Source organism: Anopheles arabiensis, chromosome 2 (assembly GCF_016920715.1).
Source record: "Anopheles arabiensis isolate DONGOLA chromosome 2, AaraD3, whole genome shotgun sequence".
Taxonomy (NCBI): domain Eukaryota; kingdom Metazoa; phylum Arthropoda; class Insecta; order Diptera; family Culicidae; genus Anopheles; species Anopheles arabiensis.
The window spans coordinates 75,756,665-75,774,075 of record NC_053517.1 but is presented as its reverse complement, the minus strand read 5'-3'; the positions used below and the strand labels follow the sequence as shown (position 1 = coordinate 75,774,075).

Genomic DNA, 17,411 nt, shown 5'->3' with positions numbered 1-17,411 from the left:
AATGAGAAAGAGTTGTGATCAAATTATGCTCCTTAAAATAATAGCGAAGCAGGTTCGTAAAGAAAGTAAAATAACTTGTCGCTTGTAGGCCCGTTCACCTTATGAATGAATAATAAAATTCCACTCTGGCGTGTGCGTGTGTGTGTGTGTGTGTGTGTGTGTGTGTGTGTGTGTGTGTGTGTGTGTGGCATTCGTTCATGTATGCGCCCACCCACGGGATCGAAGCAACAGGAGAAGAAACGGACCACAAATGGACAGGAAGTGATTTTAAACGTGGTCGTCGTTTGCTGTGACTGTCGCGACACGTGATGTTTTGTTCCTTGGTTAGTTCTGCTTGCTGCTCGCCACCAAGCAAGGCTTGCTGGCCAAGTTCACAGGATTGATAGGAGCTGTAAAGAACGGCTATGAGCGGGCAGGCGCAAACTGGCAAAAATAGAAGAAGAATGAACTTCCGTGCAGAGGGCAGGATAAAAGAGCAAACAAAAAAAAGGTGACAGTATTATTAAAAGGCTCTCCGGCTGTGTAACGTCGGGTCGGTTTCCGCCAATGCGCCTTCGCGTTAGAACACTCCGTTCGAGTTTGGTGGCCATTCGCCTCTGGTGCACTTTCTGGCTGGTGGTGGTGCCCAGACGGTAGACGAGCGCGTTACGTCAGGTTGGGCGAACACAGGGAAGGCGACAAAAAAACGGCACGCCAATAGTGGACATGTGCAGAGGGCGAAACCTTCCGCGACTGTGGGGTGTGTCCAGAAGGCATTATGTGTGGGGCTGTCGTTGCGCGAGTTCGACAAACTGCAGTGCCAATGCGATGCACCGACAGACAATCGTATTTATGCAGCTTAGCCCGGGCTCTCGGACTGTCTGCGTGTGTGTGTGTGTGCGCGTATGTGTGCTGTTGTTGTTTATAGTCAGTTGCGGCTGGTTCCGGCTATATGGGGTCGTTCGCCCGGCTTTCGACCAACGCACCAACTAGTGGGTCGGATAGTGTGTGGAAGAGTTTTGTAAACACGTTTTGCACCAACATCAATATGATTGTTGCTAAAATGAAATTATTTGGCTAAAAACACTTAAAGTTTTGCTATGCTATATGTTACAATATTTTACTCTGAATAGTATGACATCAATTTAATGTAAAAAAAAAATTATTAAGCTAAAATTGATCAATTTAATCATCCAATGTTTATAAATGCACTTTACGATTAATGACAAAAACTTATCAATCCGAGACTGTACCACACCAATCGAGTAAATAGAGCGTAAAAACGATTGCCGTTGTGTATTTTGGTATACGCGACTAAGCGAAGCATCAACGTTTCATTCATTCGTTTTGTCGCGCATAAAGGTTTCGCGTAAACAAAGCAAAAAATAAATAAAAGGTAGTCCCAAAAGAGAAGAATGAAGCTGGACAAAAACCATGTAACTGGAAAGGAGTACAATAAAGATTGGTAGTTTGAAAAGCAGAGCACAGCGAAATGACGAATGGGAAGCTTCAGCGTTGCACTGTTCCGCAGAGAATGGAAGAGAACAACACCAAACGCAGACAGTCGACAACACTTTTGCCCATTCTGGCCAAACGCCAAACGCCGGTTTACTTCCCTCACTCTGCGTGAAAGGTTGTTCCATCTGCAGATTCCCATTTTGTACCACAAACAGTGGAAAGACATCGCTAGAAGTCCCCGTTTGCCCGTATCGCAATACAACCCAACATCACCCGAACCTAGATAACGGCGGATGTGACGGATTGGAGTGGCGCGCGGACTGCTGCAATGCTGTGACTGCGGTAGGAAGCCTTCGTCTTCGTCTGTCGGTCGTGGCTTAGCTGATGATGCCTTATGGTAGCCGGCCGTCTTGGGGTTTTGTGTTCGTTGGCTTTCCTTTTCCGTTCCATTTCTAGTTTTACAATCCCATCGTGTTGTGCGCTACTATCATGAGACAGTCTGGAACCGCGGGCCTTGCCTTGTGCAATCAGCCTCCTCACCCGGGTTGCACTTACCAAGCAAATAAGTGACCCAATTTTAGCTGATTCGCTGACTGCAATTGTACTCGGGAGTGGTGGCAGTGAGTTGTCGTTTCAATGATTGCCGGTGAAATGGTCAACGGTACACGACGACGACGCTACACACGTTGTGGTTCTTTTCTCAGCCCGTTGACGATGATGATGAATCGCCATTTATTGTAAGATTGCATGATTTTGTTCGTCGAGGACAGGCTCGGGCTGGATGTTGAATCACTGGTTTCATCCACTGGCAATGTTTGTTTTTTTTTTTGTACTGTTCAGGACGCGACTCTTATCTGGACGCGGAAACGATTATCATCTTCTGTGTGTAACATGGTACTGCCAATTTTTACGGCTGGCAGCGTCTGCGAACAACATCGCTTGCAAGATGAACGGCAAAACGGATCGCAAAAATATTTACGAACGAAAAGCATGGCTGCCCGTTTCAGTGGGGGTGATTCGATTTTTCAATAAAAATGTAATTTTTGAACACGGGAACATAAAAACAAGGCTTGTGCGCGACGGGCAGGGACGAGTTTTATTATGTTCACAGGAGAGCTGGACACACGGACACTCGGGCACAAGGCTTTAGGCGACCAGCGTTATAATGTTGATTAGCATTTTTATTATCCTTTGCCCAGTGTCGACGTTATATTCAATCATCACTGTGCGAAGTGACAGGCTGCCATTCCCATATTTGGACAAGCGATGGCCTGGGCGCATATAAAGTTTAATAATGTTAAATCATCTGTACCCAAACAGGTTGTTTTGAAGTTGTGCTGCGAAAGGAAATGTTTACGGATAACAAAATATAATAAAGGACTTGTTCTGATTTTTACTGTTATCTCTTGTTCCCTATATTAGTAAGACTTCGTCATTGACAGCACCATCTGTTTAACAAAAATTTGTTGTTACCATTTGTCCTCTGTTCTTTAGATTGCTTGATGGAATCGTCATATGATCATGTTTTCTGTTGTGAGTAAGAACATTTTAACTCTGAACAAGTGTTTGTTAATTTTTTTTGTTTTAAGTACATTATACTTTGGCTTGAACCCATGACGGGAATGCTATTGAGTCTTACGACTTTCCCACTATCCTGCGTTATTGCAGATCAAGTGTCTAAAATCCATTTGTGTAAATTGTAACATCAGTTGAGTGTATGTGTGTTTTGTTTCATAATTATTTCATACATTATGCAAGATATTGCCTACACAAATTATTAATATATTTTTCGAATTTATAGTTCATTTAAACTCATAATTAATGAAATTAAGCCTCTATTAGTCAAAATGATAAATACTAAAACTATTTTATTAATTGCTTTGAGGAAAAATATAACTTTGGGGCGTTTTCTGGTTGAAGCCAAAAAGCTGAAATTTAAGCCTGTCAGTGGAACAATATGCATAATCCGGGTTGTATCCATTTGATAGTTACGGTCGGCCATATTGGATTTCACCATTTGTGTTAAAAAAAGATAAATTTTAAAATACCTTTGTTTTTTCTGTTTGAAATTAGTTTTAATACTTTAAATATACTTTAAATTAGCGATTTAAGTTTTTTTGCCTTTCTTGGAGTTTTGACATGATATGAGCCGCCAAATATCAAACTCCATTTAAAACAGCTGGTTAGAGTATCGTAAAACCCCCCATTTGTTCTATGTCTGCCTGAATTCGATTCTATGTAATACTAAAATGGAGTTTTTGGAACATCTTGTCTTATCTTCATTTTTTTTAAAATATTTTTGGTTACATATTTTTAGTTTTACAAGTCCGCCTGGACGATTCTATGTAGTGCTGATGTAATATCAGCCTTCAAATGTCTAACGAACAATCAAAAGCGATAGAATCGTAACAGAAGGGTTTCAGTAATGGTTTTTGCAATGTCACAATATTCCATAAAAAAGCACCAAGCACTTAGATTGTGAGCATATGCAAATGACACACGATTGATGTAACCAAACATAGAAAAAAACCATTCCAAATAACGAAGCAAACAAGCAATATTTTTCACTTCTCCAAACATCCCCTCGCGGGGCGGATATTGCAGATTTTCCACCGTACAAGATCACCCGTTAGAAAAACTAATAAGATACACTTAAGGGTCAAGGGTTGGGAGGGATGCGCGGTCAGCACGGAACGATCTATCGTGTCACGTTCCATCGCGTAAATTGTGGACATATTTACAACATCCCATTTTGTGTGCCGGGCGTCATGTCACAGGCGCGCAGCTTTTGGCGGACGGACGGAATGAAACGCAAAACGCGATCGGATAATGAGGATGAGGAAGGACGAGGGTGTGTGGGGGGAGCGGGAGGAGCGGTACAGCAGCATAATACTTTTTATTGCAAACGGCAGATCCACGATAGCACACAGCAGAGCCGAACGAGCGAGTGAAAGGGCGAAAGCATCGGGCGCGCAGAGACAGCACAACAATAGCAGCAAACGCATCACTCTTCCGTGGTGTGGATTCTTGTGGAATGTGTGTTGGGATGGAAGTTAGGCTTCCGTCGCTCTCGGTGGTGGTGGATTGAGCAGAGGGCTAGTATGTCTGTCAGCATTATTTAATTTCGTCGAGTGAATCTGGGCGTGGGGAGTGGCCCCCGAGTGAGCGAGGAGCTGCTTTTCATCGCCGTCCAGAAGGTAGCGTGACCTCGTTCGCTGGTGGATGTCGGAAAAAGGCAATCGAGTTTGCGCGCGAAAACTCCGGGCACCGAATCGGAAGGGAGTGTGCTCGCTGCCCCCATTTGCCTCGGAAAGACGGAAAGACTAACAAGAGTGCATTTTATTACATGGTCGGTTTCGGGGACGGCCCACGACGGAAATCTTGTTTATTCTAGGCTTTTTTCTACTTCTTTCGCTCAAAGGATGTACCGCTCGTGATACCTCCTCCAAACGGGAAACGAACTCCACAGGGCCGGGAACGTCAGTGACTAATTAGTGCAGATTGTTGGGTTTTATAGATATCGACTGTCGGCTTTACGATACGACACGCGCACGGTAGTAGTTGGTTTGGGGTAGATTAATTAGCGCGGGCAAGGAAATCGTTCAGTTCCGCCCAGGAGGTAAAGCAAGGTGGTTTGTCGAACGCAACCACCAATATCCTGCCAAATCTGGATGTGCCGGTTTGTCCGAATTACCTAGCTAATCGTGTGACAGCAGCACGTGTTGCGAGGGGATGTTTGATGATGGATAGCGAACATTGCGAATGCCAAAAACAGAAGCAGCGCGTGATTTGGCGAAGAATTCACAAAGTTTTTGTTGTGGTTGTTGTTGCTGTGAAAGAAGAATATATTGTAGAATTAACTTTTTTACACAAGTTATGGTATCCGGCCGGGAGTTGTAAAATACTTCCTAAAATTCTTCTTCCTCGCAGTGTTCGTAGGGCGCAAACTCTGCACAGTGAAATTATTTATTTCCTCAAAAAGGTGGAGGGTGTGCTGCAGCTCCTCCTTCGGCTACTTAAATTATATCAAACGGCTTTATTTATGCCCGATGTTTTTATTGGAGATCAACCTCCGCTCTCCATGCCCCTCCGCCCGCCACCAATGCCCTAATAATTGGTGCTCTTTGTTTGCCGTCGAGGACTCATTAGTTGGATGGTAGCTTAAGTGCCGCTCGCAAAACAAGGAATTAGAAACTGGGTCATGGTATTTATTTGGCTCCCCTGGAGAAACAGCCACTCCGTCTGCTTTGGCTCACATGTTCCAATGTGTGTGAATGTATGTGTGTGTGAGTGTGAGCACACACTTGATGCCACCCCAGGCCGAAGAATTTGTCAAGGCACATAAGAAGGTGTGGATGAGATTGGAGGGTGGAATGGTTGTTGAAGCTTACTTTTATTTGCAGATGTAACGCTGTAACGTTGTACCATACACACACATACACACACACGAGCTTGCTCCCATATAGCTGAGTAAACATGTGTATTTGAGGCTTGCTTTTTTATCGCCGAAAATTCTTAAGCATAAAGCTCTCCTCCGTCGCAGCAGCAGCAGCAACAACAGCAGCATATGCCATTGCCGTCACTCGGCCGATTTTCTCGGCGGCCCTTTATCTTGGACCGGATCGTGTGTAAAAGCGCTTGCAGGCGCACTCTCGGAACGGGTTCTTCGGAAAAACATGGCCATCAAACATTAGGCCATAAAATTTGGCTTTATCTTCTGGGCATTGTTTGCGTAACCCAGAAAACAAACTCACTTTGCCGACTTGCCCGAAGGTGGGGGTGTTTGGGAAGGGAACGGAACGAATTGTGGGCGGGGATGTGCCGATGTGACGCCACGGCAGCGCGTCAGCAGGTCGCATGGTTTGGCGCCAAAAACTCTACAAACGGGTGTGACGGCGGTGTAGTACGATATGATGGCGAAAGGGTTGTCCTCAGGCTCTCACGGGATGGGGTGTGGGTGTGCCGATATATCTATTGCATTGTACCGCCTGCCCGAAAACATGACCGAACACGGCGGGGCCATTTGCAGCGGGCAATGCAGACGGCGGGGGCGTCGCGATTGGATATACGAGATTGGTTATTGAAGCACACGGTCACCATGTATGTGACACATTTTTGGCCAATTGTCAACTATTTGGCACGAGGTGCGGAAGTGTTCGACCGTCGTGAAGCAGTTTGGCATACTCTCGCCTGGGGATTGATATTCGAGAGGGCAAATATGCGCTCGTTTACAGAGATTTGTTCACCCGAGCAACGAGCGACGAGCATGGGCAAATAGGGACTGGCTGGACCTGGACTCTATTGAATATGGAGCATCTGATCGGGGCAAATATGCTGTGCCTGGTTTATGGAATTTCGATAGAAAATAAAATGTACTCCACACCCCCTTGGGGAGCCCGGGTGTTGTCTGCTGACAATCGGTAAAGAGGGTAAAATGTGCGTCCTATGCAACTTTTTTTTCTTCCTGCCTCCAGCGCATTGCCAAATGTTGCTGACGGGCAGGAATGTTCTTTCTTCATCACACATTTTTCCGGCGCCAAATATTTTCCCCGGAAGGAGTTTTTGTGTGTGTGTGTGTTATATTCCATCTTGACATTGCTCAACATTGACTTTGCTCTTTCGTGTGACCTCCACAAAGGGACGGCCTGATGAGAAGGTATCCCAGAAAACGGGATTAGTGGTGGGTAAGATTGGTAAAAATCTCCGATCCAACTCCCAAAATTTCGGATCCGACTCCGGAATCGTCCAAAATCGTCCGGAGGCGTCAGGAGTTGAAATCGTCCAGAGGCGTTAGGAGTTGGAGTCGTCCGGAGGCGTTAGGTATTGGAATCATCCGGAGTTGGAGTTGTCCGGAGTCGGAGTCATTAGGATTCAGAGTCGTTCGGAGTCGCAATCGTCCTGAGTCGGAATCGTCGGCAGTTGACGGAAGTCAGGGTTTGAGACGAGCATCCAGCGCAAGGATCCTGTCGCAAAGTATTGCTGTTGGCACTATAAGCTATTCTTAGGATCAAATGCTTGTTTGCGTAGTAAACGTGCAAAGCAAAAGACGAAAAGAAATTAAACGAAATAAATTATCAGCTCCGTCCCGACAGGCCGACTCCGACTCTAGTTTGATTGCGGTTACGGCCGATTTTGACGCCGGATGACTCCGACGCCGGAAGATTTCGACACCTGCCGAATCTAGTGGTTCCGATTTTGCTAGAGTTGGAAGCAGATTAACAATAACAGGAGTCGTGTCGGAGTCGTGAGTGCGCCCCGGAGAGTACATCACTAAACGGAACGAATACCAAAAGAGTCATTACGCAAAGGAGAAATTTTTCTTCCCGTACTCCTGAGCAGTCTGTTCTTGGCTCTGGAAAATGCGAAAAGTGCTCTCGCCCCAGAACTCGTTGGCCAGTGGGAGCATTATCTACGTTATAATTGATGGTATTTATAGCGTTTGAAGAGCGCATAATGGGTGAGTCTTCGTGCTGCTCGGAGTAAAGTGGAGTCTGCTGGTATGGTGGTGCTATGAGAAACGCTAAAAGTCGACAAGGTACAACATACTTGTACCGAAATGGACAAAACACTGCCAGGCAAATAAGCACTTCGGAATTGGTGAGTAATTTACGAAATAGCTAGCAGCAGCTCAATATCATAGAGTTCGACGGCGTGAACTCTTCGCGTGATGCTCGGTCTGCGATCTGTGACTTACACTTCTGCGCCATGCTGTTCGACTCACGTTTATCTAGGCGTTGAGAAAACTGAAGTGTTCGATGCATAAACTGCTAGAGATTGTAAACTTTACGCTGCAGCTTCGCAAGACTAGATGCCACCTAACGGGCGTGAGCGATGCCGCTTTATCGTGAGCTCAATTTCTATTGGATGTACGAAACACCCGCAGGAGACGAATAAATGAATGATAATACCTAGGTTGTTGCTGGTTGTTCGATGCATGGGTGGCAGCCAGTGTCTCGTTATCGATAATTTCGTTTGCAGTTATAATGCGGCCTTGTAGCGGCGCTATTGGAGCCCCCCTTTTTCTACACTATTAACCAATTTGGCGCCTAGTGAACCCTGCCGGGCTTCGTCATCATCGTTTTCTATGTTCGCTCGTGGTGAACGGTGGAGTTCACCGCCACCATCATCTCGTACATCATACGACACATAAGATAATGGCAGGAATGCTACGTTTTGTTGCTCCCTTACAAAAGGACGCCGGATGCTGGTTACGGAACGTTTCTTTTCCCACTCTCCCTAATATCTCGATGGACTTTCTTATTTTGGTTCGTGTTGTGTGTGGATGGTTTTTATCAGAGGATTTTTGGGTGTGTGTGTATGTGCCCCTTCCTTCCGTATCCCGTAGGCCGGAGGATACCACTGGCTGTGGGTATTGAGATAAAAGTTTTCCGATTTGCGTTACGACCGATTTCCGATACCGGGACCCGGGACGGGGGATGACAAAAGTTTCCGGCAAAAGACAAAAGACAAAAGACAGACAGACAGATATGAAGGAGTGAACTTTTTACTTGCGTAGTGATTGTGGCTAACACGTTCTAGGGTGGCCTGCTTCCGCATGAGCACACATGAGATTTGACGCGGAAAAATATGATTTCTGCTTGTTGTTCGCTTTGTGCCGTTTAGTGGACTTGTGTAGGGATTTTTCTGCTTCAATTTTTTATGGACTGCGAACAGAGAGTATTTAATAAGAAAAGATGTAAAAATATCAAGTAATATTAGTCCATACAGTGGTAATAACAGCTACCACCAACAACAAGAAGGAATATATGAATAGATGTGAAAATGTTCGTGGTATAGATTTTTAAAACGAATAGATTTGAAAGGAAAGATTGATCATATTTGCATGTATAAGAATATTGTAATTGATATTCGTTTATATATCCAACAAAAGTTTAGTTTCAAAACTTGTTTTATGTACATGTTGAAGATTACCAGTATAATAACGAATTAATGCGTAATTTGATTTGTCAAAATGTATGGTATTGATTGATACAAATATTAAATGTAACATCGTAAATTAAAATCAACCAATATTAAGCTATTTTAGCGTTTTGGGTGATTGTACGACCATGACCACTAAAACAAATATCTGTTTCTTTACATCTGATGGCAATATGCTAAAAAAGAAAAAAAGGTGAGGAACGAAATGATTGCATTTTATCGAAAAACATGAAATTTGTAGCTTGGTAGTCATTTATTGCGTTAATAAAAACAAGAAAAACAGTATGAATCAACAGTAATGCAGAGTGATACTGTAACACTTCACAATATATCGGATTTGACAACTGTTACGTTACGGAGTTGAGAAGCTACTCAAGCTCAACAACATTTCACATTAAAATAAATAACTTGATTTCTTCAATTTCATCGAATGAAATACACTACAACCATTTTTCGTACGTTTACCCTGTTGCAATACTGTTTCAATTATGGTAGCATACTGCGTGGTAATAAAATCATTACAAGCACTATGAACGCCACATACCTTCACGACACTCTCACATCAGCGCCATGTGACGTTCGTGGGCGACGGCAATTGCTTCACTGTTCCCAATTTCTCCTCATTGGCGTGTGTCGTCCAGTTTTACTTCAGCGACAGCAAATAATTTCCGTACGTAGACAACGCATTAAGCGTGTGTGGGGTAGCTCTCTCATCGTCGGATGGTGACATGTTGTTAACAATTGTGTCTGGATCAGTGTCAAACACTCGTAAACTAAAGGGTTTCGCTCTTCCGTAGTGTAGTCGTCTACCTCAACCAAAAAAAAAAAACGAAAAAACTGGTGTTGGTGTTAATCTCCTACACGCGTCAATCGCGGCTGGCGGATTAAGGGCGCCTTTAGCCACCAAAAGCGAGCATAATTTCTCCATCTTTTGGTTGATTCGATGCGCCTTGAGCCCGAAGAGCCAACCAGGAGAGAAAGAGAACGAGAGAAAAGGGAAGAAGTAGAGATAAGGGGTGGAGGGGCAAAGGAACGTCATTTGCGGCATGGCATTTTGGTTGTGAAGTGTAGCGAAAACACATTTCGCGGTGCATTCCTCCATTTCACCGACTCGCGATGGGAGAGTGGGCGCGCTGATGTGTGTGTGTGTCTGTGTGTAAGAAGAAATGGGATGCGGTGTTGAGAAGGGTTCGGCCTCGGCATTATGCCAACCGTCAATTGGTCAGCCAAGAGCGTGTCTTCGTCGTTGCCGGCCGAGATTTTCATCGGTGCATCGGTGCACTGCGCGCGCCAGCCTTTCACGGTGCGCTCTAAATTGCTCGTGACGTGATGAAAGTGCTGATTTTTTAGCTGAAACGGGACCCGCCGAAGCCCTTCGCTGCACTTTGTCTGTCTGTGTGTGTATGTGCTCGATCCAAATGTTTGCTGCTGTTGCTGCTGCTGCTGCTGCAATGTGAAACGAATGACACGGTGGTTAGGTTTTTTCTTCTCTCTTGCTTTCGGAAAGGTACACGATCGACTCGATGAGGATCGCTGCAGTTTAATTGAACAAGCTGATGTGACAAGAAGAAAAAGAGTGGTGAAAGAGGACCGAGGGAGGTGGATAGTGAAAACATAGATCTTGTTAAAGTGTAAAATTGCTTGCCTTTCTTTTGATTTGATGAGTCAACGTCAATAGTGGAACGATAGCTACCGCTTCATGGTTCAATGATTTCAAGCGCAAGGCTTCAGACAGACAAAAAATGCAAAAATATATAGTAAAATACATTATTATTTAAAGAGCTTTTTTTATTTCTTATATTTCTGGCAGACTTTAAGCATTGCGATTGTTAGAGCACAAGCAAATGTTATAGATTCTGTAATGCATTAACTAAATCATATATCATATTTGTTCATTCGATGACGGGTTGAGCCCGAAGCAACAATTATCAACCAAATGATAATGCACCAAACATTCGCAGCACACTGTGTAATAGGAAAGCGGAAGGAAAGACCTCTACAGCAGCAGAGACCGCATGGCGGTACGGTGTAGCAAGGCTTCGCAATCGTAATATGAGCGAGATAAATTGTGCAGCGAAGTGATAGGGCATCGCATCGGCACGGTTGACAGAGGATGCAGGTTGGTCAGGTCGGGTCGGTCCGGCTTTATCATAGGGCTAATTGAAGTGCTCTTTCTTGTCGCATGTTGCCGTCGTGGTTGATGCTCCGGCGTTAGTTAGACGAGTTGTGAGTTGGCACACTCGCACACACGTACGTGCGGTCGAATGGACAGGCAGCAGCGATCATTTAATTAAATCACTGTCACATGATAAATAAACTCGTTCGCTTTACTGGTTAGGAGCAACCATCAGAGCGTCGTCGGCGAACGTCTGTTGAGCCGTTTGTGTGAGCCTGGGAGCTTAGGAGAGATGAAAGAGAAAGTTTTCTTGGTCAATCAGTGGATTGTTGAGTTCTTGTGTAAGAAGCTTGAAGTAACGGTTAAGCGATAACAAAGCTTTGAACAGTGATTTGCTGACTCATTTGTTCATATTTTTATACACTTTTGCATTGTTTTGTTCGCGAACTGGCCCAAAATCTTCGTAATCGTTGATAGGATTTAATGATCCAATAAAATGATGTAACTATCATAAAATCACACTGATTGGTTGTGTTATAATGTTATATAAACCATGCTATATTACATATTCAGATAATCTGATGCCACACTTCATAATCTATATAAATCTTTTCGGTTTTTGGCCTTTCACACGACATTACTGTTAAAAAACCTTTGATGGATTGGAAATATCTTGTTTTTCTTGGTGACCATTGATTAATTTAATAAGTCTTAAATAAAATGATCATGTTGGCTTTTTATTGGTTCACTAAATTGAATTGTACCAAACGAATAGTCAAACATCCTGGCTTCCGAGGGGGAGTTCACGTTGGAATCAGATCACCCTAAATAGATTTTTAAGATAGTAAAATCATCTCAACACACTGCATTGTATCGAAGTATTGACGTTTGACGAATGTTACATATTCTACCCATATCTTCTTCTTACCCGTAATAATAAACGTAATCAGGCTAAGGCATATCTAAGCCTAATGGGATTGGGTACAAAATTTAAGCTTGGATGTTTTGTTTAGAAGTGCATTTGACGGGTCTACTGAGGGTACTGAGGGCACTGGACTGTCAGTAGATTTTGTTTATTCAAGAAAAATAAGAAAAAAAGCTTTTCTGAACGAGACTTTCAAAATCCTATCAACATCTTGTCAATATTAATCAATATTGCTATGTATTAGGGAGGATAGATTCTTCAGCTAGCTAAGTATGCATGACTCTGGCGCAAAAGATAATCTACTATTTGTCTTACATTAGTATTGATGTAAAAAAAGGTTCCACTCATCATTTATTTCTATGTTTTCACAATGCTGTTCCAATTTTTTTGCAGTAGCTTCCATGATAACAAATTGTGTAACAAATATCACTGGAAATGTTTTTGTCCTAGAAGAACATATATCGCCTCATTGCAAAACCTTTCAAAAGGAGGGCTGCACCTTCAAATAATATCTCAAAACCCCTCGTTCTGTTACTTTATGTGATAGGGGGAACTTTCCTGTGTGCAAATCGTGTCTACAGAGGGCAATAGAATCAATTAGAAGTGAGTAGGGTGAATTCGGTAGCCCGAGCTGGTATAGCGACAGGCACAGGGCGGACACCGGCCCTCTTTGCTGTTGATGGCAGGTCGCATAATTTTTTCCCGATATTCCCGGGGTTACGTTTGCTGCCGTTTACCAATCGCATGCCAAAAACACGCGCAAAAATAAGATGGATGGAAAACTGGAAAAAAACTGGATAAAAACAACACAAACAATCTCTTATATGTGTGTGTGTGTGCGTTCAGTAATAACAGCAAGATACACGTGTGTGTATGTGTTTGTGTAAAAGGGAGCTGTTTGAAACCTTGCTCGCAGAAGTGTGAGTGAGTGTGTTTTATGTTTTTTTGGGAAACTTTTCTTTTTGCCGTTCTGCGCGGCCCGGCTGACTCATTCAAACTTGGATGTCACAGAATGAAAATTTGGCACCCCCTGTGGAGAAGTTTTCAGAACGATAGAAACAAAGGAAGATGTATTTGGGTCACGGAATCTCGGGCCTAATCCTTCCCCACATGTGCCGAGGACAGGTTCTGTGAGTGTGTGTACGAGTGAGTGGATTTGTATATGTTTTGAGTTTCCAGCTCGGCATTAATCTCATGCCGGCAGCAGCAAGTGCTTGCGCGTGTGTGTATACCGCTGTGAGCGGATATGCAAAATATGTCGTTCAGACTTATTTCAATTTGGTCAAAGTGCCGAATGAATAAATTAGAAGCGCATTTGGAAGAGGTTAATTGGTAAAGTTCGAAGTGATTATGTAAAATATTAATTTATCCCTCCCCGCGATGCGATGCGGGGTGAGTTTAGAGTGATGCGGTGTGGAACTCCAACTCTTTTCCAACTGGTAGCAGTAGCAGCACAATGTTTCGTCTATTCGGATTTCGGATAGCCTCAAGCTGGAATGTGGGATATTCATATTCAAATTTGTTGAAAGAATGCAACCCAACGAATCTGCTACTGGCGTTGATGGAGTTCTTGGGACGAATTGGTGAACAAATTTAAACAAAAGAAGCAAGAAAATTGGATGAAAGGGTTGCGTCCGTTCATTGATCGCTTGATATCGGATAGGAAAATTGCGTGCTACCCAGCAAAGGTAAACTTTATGTTCATTCTTTTACCACCGAGATCGTAAGTCGTCCAGTTCATCTAAGTTAGGTCGTGAAATTACATCTCAGCTGTATGAACTCTTCTTCGCTGAGTTTGGGATTGGAATGAATTGATTAATTTTACATGGATTATTGTGTTTTCACATGCTAGAATATGATGCCGTTGAGGTAGCATTATCACGTAAATATCGTATTAAGGTGCCCGTATCATATGTAGGTTTTCTGCTTTAAAACGATTTTTGAAATATGAAGAACTTAATTCATACCTTTTATTACCTTAACCATTATTACCATTATTATCTTAACTACCTTCAACTAGAATCAAACGAAAATTGTTTGAATTCCATGTTTAAAGATAATCATGCATTTGCTTTGAATTTTTTATCCATGCAACCATTCGCAGGAGCAGCAACAAAGTTTATGAAATCGCTTTTGAACCCAAGCAATATTGTGTTCGATTGTAAATAAGTGGCGGATACTGTTTCATCTGTAACCAAGGTTGTCAAACTTTACATTCGAGTCCGACAAAACTTACACCTTGCTGTTACAGCATGTTGTTGATTTCCGTTGATGTCACCTGTTGTTGGAATTGACACACACGATGGCACTTCAAATGTCACGAAGATTTTCCTCACTTAGGTGCTGTACTTTTTACACCTCGTTAATGAAGTCGGTAAATAGATTATATGAAATCATCGTGTATAAATAAGCTCAAGTTTTAGCAAGGCAGTGCCAGAGGGAAAAGAGAAGAAGGACCGTATGTATGAATAACAATCAACCAACAGCAGAGAGCGAGTGGGAGCAAATGTTGATACAGAGAATAAAGCGAGTGCCGTCTCGTATGATAGAACGACAAGTAGATGCTTCAGCGTTCTTTAGGATGCGATGCGGTGAAGATACGTCACGTTTGAAGTTGGGGACGGGTGGTTGATTTCGGGTGGTGTTTGCTTTCATTACCTTTTACCCTTCGACGCTTCGCTCTGTTTGGTGTACCGGCAACACTTTTACATTTTTCTCTTCCCAAGAATTCTATCGCGAACACATTACTAATACGGATGTGCGTACCGCAACAACGGTGCGGTTTCTCCCTTTACCATTACAGATCCGTGTCAGCTGACAATCAGTACGAGGCGGAGCGAGAAGGCCTGAGTGAAATAATTGCCTCCCCCCGGTACCTGGAGTTCCTGAAAAACTATCGCGAGGAAGCGGCTGCTGCGACGGCCGCGTCCGATGCGACCCTATCCGCATCATCGCCGCGCTACATCGAGGTACGGAAAGGACGAATCGTGCTCGAATCATCCCAACAGCAGCCGCCGCCACTCCCGATCCGGAACGGCGGTGCCGCACTCCTGCCGGACGGTGAAAAGACTGATCTTCAACACCAGCAGCAGCAGCAGCAGATACACCATGGCCGAGATTCGGTTTTACGAATCAACCGTGAAAAGGTCGGACCCGCTGGATGCCCGATGGTCCCGGCGACCCTGTCGGAAGTTGGGTACGAGCATGATGCATCTACACCGCTGCCGCCGCTGCCCCCATCGCCACCGTCCTCGCCGACGGCACGCCAAGGATACAGCCCGAACTCTTCTTCTCCCGTGCACGAGTGTGGGAAACTTGTGCGCAACACTTCCGGTTCGGTTTCGGACTCCTGCAAGAACACGGTAAGTATCGGAGCACCGGGCATAATTAAATCGTTACACTCTGTGCGCTTCTTTCCACAGCAAGGGTATAGAGAGAGTGATTGACCAAAGTCAAAATGAAGCAGCGGTCGGAACGGATCAGACACCGAGAAGGTTGGGATAGCGTTGGGGAGAACGTAGCTTCTTGTTGATGTTTTTGCTCGTAAAGCGCAACCATCCGTACTCATTCGTCGGAGGAGGGACCTAGATGGTGGTGGTGGTGGTGCCTATTTTCCCACACACTTGCCATATGCTGGCCGCGTTCTACGAAGGCTGGCGCGATGCACAAGTCAAGAATGAACGTTCTCGGTTTGTTGGCCTAGACTTCTGGAGCTACCTCGATGCTGACGATGATGATGATGATGATGCTCTGATACCGTTCGCTTTGCATCCAAGATCTCAGAGCGAAGATCGAAACAGGTCGGGTCGTGGCCACAAGTACACCCTTCTTCGCTGCTACGCGGGGCTATTCGACTGCTTCCAGTAATTATGCTGCGCTCTCATCCAGAACGAGATCGACGCGAGCACTGTTCCATCCAAAGAGAGGGTGAAAGACAGGGGGTAGGAGGGATCTGTTCTTTTCGTTTGTTGTGCTTTCTGCGTTTGTTAAAATACGTTTGGCGCGCGCATTTTCGTCCGTTCTTTTTGGCCCAGTGTCACGCTTTGCTTCCCAAAAAGTGTGCACCCCTCTCAGTGCAGTGCACCACGCTCCGTTGCGCAGTGCGTTAGGAGGAGAGAAATTGTCTTGTCGGGCTCGCCGGTTCGCCCGCCGGCGCTGTTAAACACTTGCAGCAAACCAAACCACATTTATTGCAAGCTGAACGTGTTGTACCCACTTGCTCTACATGTGCCATGTACGTTCGATGGGATCGCATCGAGATTAGCCGCGTTTCTTCTCAGCCAGCCAGTGCAGGGTTGAAATGTTTTTGCGTTTTTCTCCGCTCGCTCCGAGTCGTTGGTGGTGCCGGACCGTACGGGAGATAGGCACAATTGAACACGACAAAACGGGACATTGGTGGGAGCTGGCTCGGCTGATGGTGCCGTTTGTAAGGAGTACATTTAAAGCACAAACGGGAGTACAGTTACGCGTTGTGTGAGAATGGGTGCGAAGGTTGCACACATCGGTAGCCGTACCGGAATGGAGCTGGTTCGGTGAACTTATGTGATGTATGAGTCGGCCAGCCAGTTGGACTGGAGCTTATCTTGAATCACTGTTTAGACAGATAAAACAATATTATCTAATATTGCTGTACTGCCATGGTGGTTGGCATTGCGTATTCATTATAAAGTTTCAGAAACTATAAAGAGATTATCAAGGCCTGGTACAATTGAAGGAATATTTTTTTTTGATATATTATTTTGATGAATGGTTTGATGTTAACTATCCATAAAACGTACAACAACACTTAATGTCTGCGAAAGAGAAAGGATAGCAGCCATTAAAAATTCTGCTCCTACTAATTAAAACATATCTCGGCTATTTCAACAGCGTACCATCGGCATAATTGGCGAATGTGCTGCTGGAATGATGCGAATGCGTAGCAGAACGAAGCCGTTTTCTCACAACACTCCATCCAAATTTCGAACAATCATCCGCTATGAATCAAAATGA

The 17,411-nt window shown here is 44.3% G+C and overlaps 1 protein-coding gene across 4 annotated transcripts in view; it reads left to right on the top strand.

Moving 5' to 3' along the window:
• Positions 1-17,411, top strand: part of LOC120893896 — a 54,015-nt gene that overhangs the window by 17,863 nt on the left and 18,741 nt on the right. For all 4 annotated transcript variants that reach the window (XM_040296085.1, XM_040296087.1, XM_040296086.1 and 1 more), the window contains one exon: positions 15,223-15,781. In XM_040296085.1, the coding sequence (XP_040152019.1) occupies positions 15,223-15,781 (559 nt within the window). The remainder of the gene's footprint in view (positions 1-15,222; positions 15,782-17,411) is intronic.